Source organism: Apteryx rowi, unplaced genomic scaffold (assembly GCF_003343035.1).
Source record: "Apteryx rowi isolate R43461 unplaced genomic scaffold, aptRow1 scaffold_7, whole genome shotgun sequence".
NCBI classification, from domain to species: domain Eukaryota; kingdom Metazoa; phylum Chordata; class Aves; order Apterygiformes; family Apterygidae; genus Apteryx; species Apteryx rowi.
Window position 1 is genome coordinate 6,595,148 of NW_020450982.1, and position 13,118 is coordinate 6,608,265.

The window sequence follows — 13,118 nt, forward strand, 5'->3', positions numbered from 1 at the left end:
GGGGGGGGGGGAAATCACAGGAAGGAAGATTATGCTTCTGTTCAATCTTACAAGAAACCCTTCAATCAAAAAAAGGGGGAGGGGGAGAAGAGATTTAAATAATTGCATGCTCGCATGAAGAAGTTTAATATCTTGAAGTAAGATTCACTCTCCTTCCAAATGTGGCTTTTCAAAATTTTCATTGGTCAGACATCCTTAGTGTTACCGTCTTCTATATAGATGCCCAATCCTTTGCTGAAGCCTGGTAAATTCTTGGATTCTATCATATTTTCTACCATGAGTTAAACATTCACCACACCAGGTCTTCTTAATTACTTTTTTAAACACTTTTTGCCTTTCACTTAGGTTAATTTTATCAAAAGTCTCTAGAAAAAATAAATTATTTCGCAATGTTCTTTACTCATTTATGTTTTAACATAAAGTGAGATGGGAGAAACAGTAGTATTTGCTAACCCCGTTAACCCTTTCCTAAGACACTATGCTAGATGGACCTCTGGTCTGACCAGATAGAGCCATTCTTATGTAAGGCTGTTACCAGTAATGGGGTTGCAGAACTCATCCATACAGATTTTCCAAAGAACATGCAAGAGCTATAGACCAGTTGCACTGTATAATAACAGACTCATCTCCTCCCAAATTATATTTTGCTTCTCTAAAATCCCTGAAATTAACAGCTATCTACAGCAGCAGTGGTTTTAAAAATGATAAACACTTCACCRTGCAGAGGACCTTAGCATTTTTGGTCTTCAGTTCCCATATGAATTCTACCTGGCAATAAGCAATTCAAATTATCAAATGTGTCTTTCATTCTTTAATCTCCCTCTCTGCTTCACTGTCTGCAAGGAGAATCTCAGAATTAGAAGAATCCAGGTTTTCATTATATTAACCACCCATGAGATAAGACTGCATAGTCAGAACTTTTCTTCTTTCTCTTCAACTAGCCAAAAGTCTCTTAAGTAAAATGAGCTGTTCTGTAAATAATCAAAATAACTAAAATCCTTAGGGAACCAGGTTTTGRTTTGTCTAGATTTCCTTCCCTCTGCAGCAACACCAGCCTAGTACCCCAGAACCTTACTTTCCTGTATAATGCCTCCCACTCCCCCCAGATTCTTTGGGCATATGCATTATAAATAAGATTGAATTTTAGAAAAAAAAAAAAAAAAAMAMAAAACTTTTCCAGGATGAGGTGCTAAAAGACATTCAAAATAGGAGAGGTGGAGGTAAAAAAAAAAAAAATAGTCACAAGACAGGACTTGATCAGATTATGAAACTGGCTACTGCCAACAGCAGTGGACTGCATATGATAAACTGCAAGGTTCTTTCCAAACGAAGTTCCTCTAAAAGCAAATGACTCTGTAGTAGTTTTTGATATATTATTTATTAAAGTTTATCCAGACAATAGCAGTTGCCATTTCACAACTGCACAGGAAAGAAGAATGCTGTGCCTTTTTTCTTGTTGCTGTTAATATATTTATTCAACATGCAACAGATTTTAACATTTCACAATTCTGGCGAGTGGGGTCAAGCAGAAGAGATCTACTGCCCTCAAGTGGTAGGACCTGCAAGAACCGCATGCTTCAGCAAGCCACTGTATCTTCAAGCTCCGGACTCTTTCTTCACTGGCATGGTTGCAAGAATATTTAACCAAAAGTACTAGTTTAAGCATTTCAGCCTGCTTGATACAGAATAAAACCATCACTTCCCAAAGGGCAGGAGGGGAGGGGAAGAGGAGGCTTCTGTATTTTCACACTATATCAGTGTCCCGACCCAATTCACTACACAAACAATTTTCCCAGTGGATCTGAAAGCAAGCCAGAGGAGCAGGAGCTGCTTACGCGGGCTCAGCAGAAGCCTTTCCCGTACGGCATGCCCACAATTCATTTCGCATTGCCTACCCTGTCAGGCTGTTTAGTCTTCACAAAGATTAAAGCACCTAACCAAAAAATTTAGATCAGAGAATACAAGGATAAAACAAAAAGGAACYGTTTGCGCAGGAAGAAGCAACAATTCTCAGGAACAGGGTAGCAGACAGTCCCAGATACGTAACCTAGAGTTCACAGTGAGAGAGATTTGCCAGCAAATATCACAAGCCTGCTAAACACTTTCACACAAATGGGAATAACTCTTCGCATCCGCCCCRCCATAGCAGTCCGCTCCACAAAACAAGCAGCAAAGCGGACTGCAGAGTAGATATTCCTTCGGCTTTTGTCCAGCTCTTCTAGCCAAGCAACTAATAATTTCAAAATTTAGATTCAATTTCACATCTAACAGATGTTTCAAACTTTTTTTTCTTAACAAATCCTCAAAGACGACACCATTACCAGATTACTTAACACCATGACCAAAGGGGAAGGACACCATGGACAAAGAATAAGGAAAGCTACTTACTGGGGTAATTCCTTTCCTGAAAGGACACAAACACAAACAGGACTGCTGAGCAAGGAATACCAGAGCAGAACAGCTTTATGCCAAAAACAGCAATTAGTGCACAAGCTTGTTTTTTTGTGTTTTTTTAAACATAAGGTACACAAGGCTTAAAAAGAAAAGAAGAAAAAAAAAAACAAACCCACACACTTTTGGAAATATCATGTTTTAAGTAAAATCAGTCAAAGTATCCTAAACCTACTGAAATTAAGCTTGCAGAAACATTTCTTAAATTAGTTTTTTTTTAGGCTACAATTATAAAGCCTGCCAGCAGTGAGTGAGATACCTGACATCATCTTTTGTTCATCATCTAATGGTTCCTCTCAATCTCTCGACTGTCATTTTCTGAAACCATCAACATACAACAGCAGATTTCTCTAGTTCTTCATCCTGCATTTTTGAAGTAGAAAACATACTTTACATAGGACACTACATAATAAAAAGTATTTAGCCCTAGTCTATAAACCGTGCAAAATTTTACAAACTATATGGAGACTTAAATCATTCAAAGGTCAGGAAACACCAAYCTAAGTGCTGTCCCTTTATATATATGGTCTCTATTCATACAAGCACAAGCTATTTTTCCTCAAATAATATAATATACTGTAATTACAAAACTAACTTTGTATGAAACAAAATATGCAGCAAGCAGAAGTAATATATCATTATACCATATTAAAACTTTCATATTTTCTTACTGCAAATAAGGGCTATTTCTCAATGTGCAAACTCAACTTTCAAAAGTTTAGAAATAGTCAAACCACATCTGAACCATCCTTAAATATTAAGTAAATTAAGAAAATTCAATCAGAATCAGAAGTGATATTAACACATTTTCTCACTAGATTTCAATTTACAGCCTTCATACTGCATTAACTCAGGTTTCTGCTTGTAATAAGGTATTGGATCCAAACACAAAAGTTCAGAAGTAAAATAGATATGAATGTTATAATGAATCATATTTAAAAAATAATAAAAGCTCTTCCAGTGTTCAGATAAGACACTTCTGAACAGACATTACAGCAACAGCACTAACAGAAAAAAAACAGCATTACTCATTTCCTAGCAATATAATGGAGAACCAGCTGTGCTCCACTTGGAACATGATATAATTGTGAGGAACAAGTCTCAGAAGGCAGAAAAGTCTTAACAACTAAACTCATAGTAATTAGATTTCTAATTATACCTGGAGCATTAGTGACTGCTATAGTTAAAAATGCCTGAGCTGTTCCATTATTCCCCTCTTTCCAAAAGCTCAGTTTTTCACCCTTTGAGCAGAGGCTTAGTCTGTGCCTGAAATAATTTTTTTCAAGTGTAAATAGAAGAAAACAGTGCTCTGTGTTTGAGCATGGAGAGAAAATTTAATCTTTTCTATTATAAAAAATACTACCTTTAAAAGAAAAAGGCAGTTGCGGTATTAATGCAGCTGGAAACCATGATGCCTTTGATGTGGTGAAGCTGAAGGTTGAAAAGCCAAAGCCCACTGACAACCRTTCAGGTTGTGCAGTTAGTTCTGAAGACACTTCCACTGAAGCATCTTCAGCAGCTTACACTAGCCACATCACACCCAGCTGCGGTACCCACATCAAGCCACAGCACTGCCCACACAGACCATCGCCAGCTTTGTGATTATTGATACAGTACTCTGAAATACTGCTGCGTTTTTGCAAATATGAGCAGCTAATCTCTGTCCCAAGAAGCAACTTAAGCATTTTACTGCTCTCCTGAACTATACATCTGTAGAATGTGTATTATGGGAGAGAAAGCCTCATTTGGCCAGCTGGACACTGGACCAAGAGCCTGGAGACCCTTTTTCTATTCATAGCTCTGCCTTTGAGCAGCTGTATAACATGGAATAATTTCACTTTCCTGTGCCTCTGCCTTCCTGGGTCAAGTCTATTTAAACTTCTCTATAACTACGGTGTGTTAACTATTCTCATCACAGAAATTATTAAGGGGTATAACTTGCTGCACTTCACATTTAGTTAGTGTTCCTAACACTGAAATCCACAGGAAAATAGCTTTGAAAAAAAATTACATGCTATAGCAGGAATTGAGTTAGAGTAGGAGGGATCCTAGAATCACTTGAAAGAAGACAAACAACATATGTTTATCAGCTCTTAAAAGGCAAATAGCTAATTTTAACACATTTTGATTCTTCTTTTTTGTCACAGAGCAAGAAAAACTAAACTATGACCCTCAAAGATGCATATCTTGGATTGTCCAGGCATTTGGTTATTCAACAATATTAAGAACTGGTTACAAAATATCTTGTAGGTTTAGTGTCTGCCTAGATTTTTGGTATTATCCTCATAAGCTACTACATCCTCAAGAAAACAGTACAAACAAGCAATATACTCATGTGGTGGCTCAAAGGAGTAACCACTTGAAATCAAAYATTTCAAGTTCAAACATCCACTTAGGGTACGCGTGCACAGTACAAATTTTTGCTTGGTGCCTGTTACATTCCTTCTGACATTCCAAAGAAATACATAATTCATAAAGAGTCATACCTCATGACCCAGTTCCACTCTCCTTGCAAGTCATACCCAGGTTTGGCTGGTTTATTGCTTCAGCCTGACACAGTGACGTAAATTCAGACTGCTATGAGAAAAAATGAGCTGTTATACTGACAGGAGCACCAGACAGGTTGGCAGAAGATAATAACTTAGGAAATACCTCTTCCACAAAGCATCCCTAAGCGTAACAGACAGGGTCAGAATGAATACTAAGGCCACAGTCAGAAGAGCATGGCAGAAACAGCTGCCCACCTTAAGATAAACCACACATTACTTCCTTTCTGCCAGAAGTTATCGCCCTGTCATCAGCAGAACTGATGTGAAGCAGAATTGAGCATGAAAGGTGACCAAAGCCAGCCTACCTGTATTAAAGCAGATGGAGAAAGCCTGTGTGATCTATTATATCAAACAAGTGACAGGGTGGAGCTTCCAGAAAAGCTAGTAATATCTTAAGGCACAGGAGCCATTTCTGTAATGGCTACAGGAGAATGTTCTGTGCCCCCAGGAGGCACAGTGACAAGAGAGAGGAAAGACAGAGAACCACTCACTAACATGTATGAGACAGTCTTCACAGGGAGGGATTGTTTCCAGCTGCACTTATTGCTAAGGTGTTCACAGTCAGCTGAGATGAATAACTCCTTTCACCTCTGAAAGCACGCTGCTGCTGAACCATCGCCGAGAGAGGTGAAGTGCTTTCACTGCATAGTACCTTCCAGAATATGGACAACTGCTGACTTTGACTTCTGAAAAACTGCATCAGAAGATAAAACTTCAGCTGCCTGGAAGACACTGACTGCTGATCCTTATGAACAGTATCCCAGTCTGTCTATCAAAAGTCACAGGAACATACCCTTCCCAAACTTGTGGAGGACAGAGAGAAAATGCACAAGAGTTGAGAAATGAAGCAAGTGAAAACACTAAGTTAAGTTAAGGTTAACTGAGCAAAACAAATAAAACCACATTCTTAGTTCTAATCTGCATCAGTTCCTCAATTACATCCACCCGCCAGCCACAAAAATGGAGAGAGGGGGAAATGCAAAGGCCTGAATAAGGGCCCAAAAAATGATAAGACTGCTGCTGTCAAGAGAAGTAACAGCACCTGACTATTTTAAGATGTAAAATTAAGGCACAAGTGTGCCTAGGGGATGGGGAAGTATTTTTGCACCTTGCTTTGGTTAGGTTAAAAGTCAACATAAGCTCAGAAATAGAACAGTAACTCAGGGCCTAAAAGCTAAAATAAAGATGAAATAAAAATGAGTACAAGTACAGCATTACAGCCACTCCTCGTTCCACAGCAAAGTACTTAGGGTGCTATGTTCTTAATGCCCTTTCAATTAAGCCTGCCCCTTTAGGTATCTAAACTTGAAGAGCAACCAGTGTGTTTTCTTCCTGCAGACAAATCCCAAGGACCAGGCAACGTTATGTTTGCTCCCTCCCTCAAGGACTCTGTCATGCATCATTTCCCCATTACCCCAGCAGAGTTTTGTCCCGCACTGTAGTATTACTGCAGTACTAGAAAGTCCTGGAGAAAGCAAAACCTCTAGAAACACGTGGCTGTAAAGCAATGTTGGGAATCTCATTAAATATGCAGTAACAGATCACAAAAAGATGAAGCACTTTTATTCCTTGACCTACCTTGTGAAGTGGCACCTTCTAAAAGGGCAGCTCTAGAGAGGCACTCTTGAATTTTGGGGGTTCTAACTCTTTCATAGACATTAAAAGCTCTGATTCCCATTCACCAAGCAAACATTCTCTTCCATCTCAGTGCTACAGGGGCAGCAGCCTCCAGCAGAAAGGACGGACAGCTGTGCTGACAGAGCTGTTCAGTGCTCTGTTCACAGACGAGAGGATCATCCACCATAGTTAGTACTGTAAGTTTTTCAGTTTCAAGTTGAACACAAGTGGAACGTTTCAGCCCAGCAGGAGAATTCTTAGTCAAGTTAAGCTAGTTTACCAGGCAYGTGTTGTTTTAACGCTTATTTTACATCTTTGTTTCCAATATTGACTACTGCCCTGATAACATTACTATTCATTTTGAACATTTATTACAAAAAGTACTCACAATACTCAAATCCCTAAGGCATCTGAAAAGTAGCAAAGAGACCCCTAAAATCTATAGCTGGATCCATTTTATGAGAACTTTCTAAACATTTTTTCTCAATTCTGGTTCAACGAGTACAGTACTAACACAGACTATAGAACAGTTGAATAAATGAAGCAGGCCTTAAAGTTACAATAAACATTATTAAATCCACAGTAATTCATCTCAACACTGTCCCCAGTCTCCTCTTGCAAAGCAGAACAACAACTGTTTCAGGAAACTTACAGTACTGCAAAGAAAGTCCAAAACAAATTTTTAAAGAAGTTAACRCCCACAAGATTAAAGTCTATCGGGCTTTTCAGTCTGAGAAGCAGCAACAGCAAAGTCTACTGTAAAGAAGAGACAGAAAACCCTAAGGCCAAGGCAACAGACAGAGCAGCTGATACGGTCACCACCCACATTTGCTTGTCACCCCTCACCACAGGGGAATGAATGCGCCGTAATTCTACAGTTTAAAAAAAAAAAAAAAAAAAAAACACGGATGATCACCCACCTAACCACAAATTCAGCCAGGTTAGCTCAAGCCACTTTTATCAGTGATTTAAGCTCTCAAAATCAAGCTGAGAATAACAAGGAGTGCTCCTACATCCCCTTCTGTGGGCAAAGGTAGCGTACGACAGTAGCTCCCAGCAAAGGGGGTCTGAATAGTTGTCAACAAAGTTGTCTCTGGCCTTGCTGTTCACACACTGACTGACTGTTTTTCATCCTTTAGCCATAAACAACAGAATGGAAAGAAATCAGATATCAGCATATGCAAGATCATCTCTCTTTACATAGAACAAATGGCAACCCCAGTAACTCAGGATACAACAGTTACACCCAAACTACGTTCAATCACACATACTGTGAGGCTTCAGCCACACGAGGAGGAGTATGCACACCCCAAACTCCTGCAAAAACCAGTTTCTTCAACACTGTTTTAGTCCCAGGAGTATTTTAATGCAAAAGTTGACAAAAATACCATTTCACCTTGAATGAGAAAAATCAGTAGTAAAGATAAAGATTTATTTTTTTCATTAATTTATCCTTACTTGCCATGAGACTAGTTTCCATAGAAATGCCAGCAGACCAAAAACCTGCAACCAGAAGTGAGTCAGTTTTGCCTGTTTATATGTCTCCTTGGTTCCCATAGGAACAGACATTAAGAAAAAAAATAAAAAGGATAAGGGTCCTAAAATACATTTAGAAAAAATCATTTTCCCGTAGCTTTATCTCTTTGGCCGTCTTTCCAAAATTAGAGTTGGAAATAACACTGAGCAAGAGATGAAAGAGTAGTGACTTGCTGATTTCTTTATGGTGTCACCAGCAGAAAACGTTTCAAAAGACACGTTCAAACTCAGAAGCTCACAATCTGTAGTTACAAATCGTATTAAGTTCTGGGAAAAGTACCAGTATATATTTTTTTGTAATAATTCTATGTTAATGTATGCAGAAAAACAACAGAAAGCAGGAAAATAGCATCACATGCTGTCCTTGTCCCTGGTATGTTCCAATACCTTGAGAAGCCAAATCAGCAAAAAAATGCTGGCTTGGGAGAATGAGTCCAATATTTTCATAACCGGGACATTTTTTTAATGGAAGCATTCCCTCCTTTGAACATACTCCTTTCATAAATTGCAAAATACACACACACCAGCTTAAGTAACAAGCATCAGTATTAAATTTTAACATGACTATACTCTGTCCTTTACAGTTATGGGTAAAAATGCATTCCTCCAAGCTGATAAAGCAAACCCAGAGGCATTGTCAGCAAGACTATCTCTTATTCTACTCTCCAAAGATGCTGGGGCAGCTTCCTATGTGCTGTCACACAGATACCATCTTCCTTCCTCCTCAGGGCCAAATGCACCAGAATATTGGAAGGCATAGGAAAAAGTTTTTAGGGAAGAGGCTGCAGTGCATGTCTCATACCTTCAAAACCTGCTCCTATCATTACCAGCATTCCATAAGCATTCCCTGGAAACTCACCATCCAGAAACATAATAAACAGAATTATGATTACCTGCTACTGCCAGGTCTTTCTAGAATGTACAGGATGGCTAACCCTGATACCAACCTTATTTCCTTCTTCATYTCCCACACCAGATTACCATTTCTATATACTTTGCACACCTCCAACTTGACACTCTTAAACAGAGGGCTGCACTGTCTGTCAATACTCCCTATGTGGGAAGAACACACAAGCAAGGTGTACAACTCTTACCACTATCGCCAGAGATCAAAACTGCATCAAAGAAATCAGGGGGAAAAAAAGGAAAATGGAAAGCTTACCCCTATCCTAACCACTGCTCATATGCTCCCAGTGACCACCAGGACTCACATCCCCTCTAGCATTCACACAACACCGCACGCCTCTGTGCGCTGTGCTGAGCTACTGCTCTGAGAACTAACCATGTATTACTACACCCATGAAACAAGGCTCAAGGAAAAGTAGCCAGTCACTACACTCCTTACTACAAGGGTAAGAGGGGTAACGGTCACCACAGGTTTGTCTTGAATGGGAAAAACAGCTGAACTTAACTCAATCTTAATTAGCGCACATTAGCTGAATTCAAACTATTCTTGTCACCGGGAAGATAAGCCTTAGAGAATTAATTCTTTTCTGCTCTCCTCTGTATTTTAGCAAGGTGTACAGTTACACATTAAGGAGAACAATCTCTCAAAACTCACTAAGGCATTGCTCAAGAAGGACAAATTTGAAGTTAAGTGGGGACACTACAAGAAACATTCATGTGTATCTTTCACTCCAACCAGAAGTCTAGCCTCCCTTCTTGGAGGTGTCGGAAGCAGCAATAAACAACATACTTTATCCATTAATTTACTTAAGCAGCTAAATATACAAACATGCGAGTCTCACCATGACTAGATTTCTTATGGAGTTATCATTCAAATGCATCCATAACAGCAATGTACACAAGGCACTTTCTAAAGTATTAAGAGGAAAAAAAAAAGAAAAAAAAAAAATCACACAAGCAGGAAGCAAATATTTTTCACCATACCCTATGACAGATTTGTTTGTGACCAATATTAAAGGAGTCAAGTTTACTAAAACTTCAGTCTCCGAAGAGATTGCAAGAGTGTCAGATGTCAGGATTAGCTTAGTTTCATGCTTCCACTAGCATGAAGAATGGAGCAGAGAAAAGATGAATACTAAAGCTAGGGGGTCACTGTTACACAGAATAAAGGCACTGATCACAAAAAAAAAGGAGAGAAAATAATTTAATAGGAAGATGACTTAAACATAAAAGGAATATTCTTAGATCATTAAACACTCAAGAACTAACATACATAATTTATTTCTGCCCTTTTAGATATCAGCATTATCATATCAAAAAGCCACACGCTGAATTATATGGAAATAAATAACAGCCATCAAGCACCACCTATCTCATGCACTGAATTACACAAGGTTCCCATTAGGAAAAACAAGAAGGTATAATTGCACCATTATACATCGTTTCATATTACATACGCTCAAGGAAGCCTAATCGTGGTTAAATAAGCAACTTCCTTTCTGTCAATTGTTAACTTCCAAATACTTATTTATAGAAGTTTATCATTAACTCTTCATATGGAGTTTCCCAATATATATATTTTTAATTTATATTTAAACCATGCATAAATTTCTCACATGTAAAATTATGTGATAAATAAAACATTATTGGATACATACAGAACTCTAAAAATCAAGAGAAAACTGGTACCTCCATAACTGCTTTCAAAAGTAATCATATAAGACTGCTGTTTACAGTAATATTTTGAGGAGCTTTATGAGGTATTTAAGACACAGTCCATAAAAGCCTCTAAAAGATATAAGCTGTACCATCACTCCTTTTCAGCTGTGGCAACTGGTGAAGATCAATAAGCCAAGTCTTAAAACTAGTGTCATTGTTTTGTATATGTTCAAGAAACTTAATATTTCAACCTCCAAGAATAAATGAAGAACACATTTTAAACACAAGATTAAAAAAAAAAAGGGGGGGGGGGACATGCAGCTAACAAAAAGTCCGTGACATCAGCTCATGGCGATCCTGTCCTATCCTGCCAGAACATCCTGGGCATCCGAAACCAGCCAGTACGCTCAACAGAAATTACTCTAACCCCTTGCAACCCAGTTAGCTCTTCCGTGAAAAAAACGTTTGTGTTAGAAACCGACAATGTTTTGTCTACAGATTTGCAACACTGTATCAAAAGACAAAGTTGCACACACACATCCCCCCGCCCCCAAGAGACTGACATTGTTTAAAACAACATATGGCACCTAGAACGAGACACGTGCAGTCCAAAGCAGCAAAACCTGAAGAAATTTAGAACACACTCCAGCACCTTGGTACATGGCATATAAGCAAYGAAGCTCCTCTTCCACAAGGTAACAAAGTTCACCTGTAAGTTGTGGCCTGAAGTCTTTTCACAAGCCTTGGAAAGCCCTGACACAAGTCCTGGTGCTGTGAAGGAAGCAAAGGATGCAGGTATTCTAATTTCAAAACAGATTGTCATGTTGTAGCAGATACATCAAAGCTGGTCTTTTAACTATATTCTGCGCTTATTTTCATTCAGAAAGTATTTTCCATAGATCACTGACAAAGGTACTAGTTTTCAAAAGGTCCCAATCAATATTCTGACTCCCAGTGCCTCAAGCACATTCCTGAAGAAACAATCCCTGCCCAGAAAGACACTATGTTTGTCATCTTATAAATTCACTCTTCCGATACCTGTTCTAGTACAAGACATCTTAGTAGTCCTCCTGTCAAAGTCACGGTATCACTGCAAAAGGCATTTCTAAGTCATCATCTGTTACCAGACAAAATGTCCTACAACATATAACAAAAGACATGGAGCACGTAGAGGTGGAAAAGTATGATTAATTTTAATAAATGCATTGCAACAGAAACCTCCAGCACCACACACAGAAATGCGACACAGTCAACATGGAATTTGACAGACAGCTTTTGGTCCGACAGAAGAACAATTCTTCCAGATCAGTGTTTCTCAGCCTCTGACCCAGGGAGCACTAGTTGACTGCGACACATCTGGAAAAGCCCATGGAACAGCTGCAAAAAAGGCTGGCTTGTGTTTTTTTTGGGGGGGGGGGGGAATATATTTTCAATATACAATCCTCACATGAAAGCAAGAAAATGGAAAACAAGAAGAAATAAAAGCAGTAACTGAGCATTCAAAGTTAATCCTAATTTATATCTGATTGCAACTAAAATCTCCTGTGGCATTTCTGCACAGTACAATCCTCAGATTGTATTCAATGAGGTCAGATGTCCCTTTGGACTTAAAAAGGTTGAGAGACATCATTTTAGACGACAGATATTTGGCAGATAATACGGAGGAAGATAAATGGAAGATAAAGATTTCTGAAGGACAAAGATGATGAGATAACCAGTACCATATGATTAGAGAAGGAAATCAAAAGCCAGCAGAGAAAAAAAACCTCATCTTAGATATTTTCTGAAAAACAGAGGGTACCAAAAATGTACAGAAAGATTCAGGAAACAAAAGCCTCAGTGCACAAGCTTACTTAATTTCGACAATTAAGAATCATAAACTAAAAATATTCTGAGAACTGAAGTCTCTAACACCAGATTTATAGAGCATGAACCTGCTTTTGTACTCAGTAATAAAAGTAAAGCCATAAAGAGCATTAGGTAATCACAAATTCAACCCCTTAAGCACACTAGAGAGCTCCAGCATTTGCTGGGGCTTAATCACATCCCTCTAATACTAGTAAATCAGAACCACCTCAGTACATAGCAAGTATTTYAGAGGCACTTTAGGGAGCCTGAGTAGAGTTACAGTGCTTATACTTACTTGAATCCTCCCATCTGAGAAGGTGCAGCTTCCAAGCAGAATAATACAGAAATCCCAGTACCAGAAAGAGACAGAGGGCTAGCAGCAGGTTACGCATAAACACCAACAGTCCCATCTTCACATTAAATCTGCTCCTCTACATGACCTGGGAAAGAAAAGCAGGTTGAGGTTGGAACCGCCTCCTCCGACCCCCATCCTCCCGAAACGCGCGGTAAGGCGCGGGCCCGGCACGGCGAGACGCGCGGGCTGCCCGCCCG

General features: G+C 39.0%; 1 protein-coding gene across 17 annotated transcripts in view; it reads right to left on the reverse strand.

Annotated features, from left to right (window-relative positions):
• ST3GAL3 (ST3 beta-galactoside alpha-2,3-sialyltransferase 3) overlaps positions 1-13,118 on the reverse strand; it is a 207,266-nt gene that overhangs the window by 178,162 nt on the left and 15,986 nt on the right. For 12 of the 17 annotated variants that reach the window (XR_003256853.1, XM_026086806.1, XM_026086815.1 and 9 more), the window contains exon 2: positions 12,862-13,006. Coding sequence is in view for 14 of the 17 variants with exons in the window: in XM_026086806.1 (XP_025942591.1) it covers positions 12,862-12,976 (115 nt within the window). In the remaining 3 variants the exon portion in view is untranslated. Of the gene's footprint in view, positions 1-2,710; positions 2,815-4,937; positions 5,029-11,427; positions 11,490-11,756; positions 11,809-12,861; positions 13,007-13,118 lie in introns of those variants that run through there. The other 5 variants (XM_026086817.1, XM_026086810.1, XM_026086811.1 and 2 more) reach the window with 4 other exon arrangements.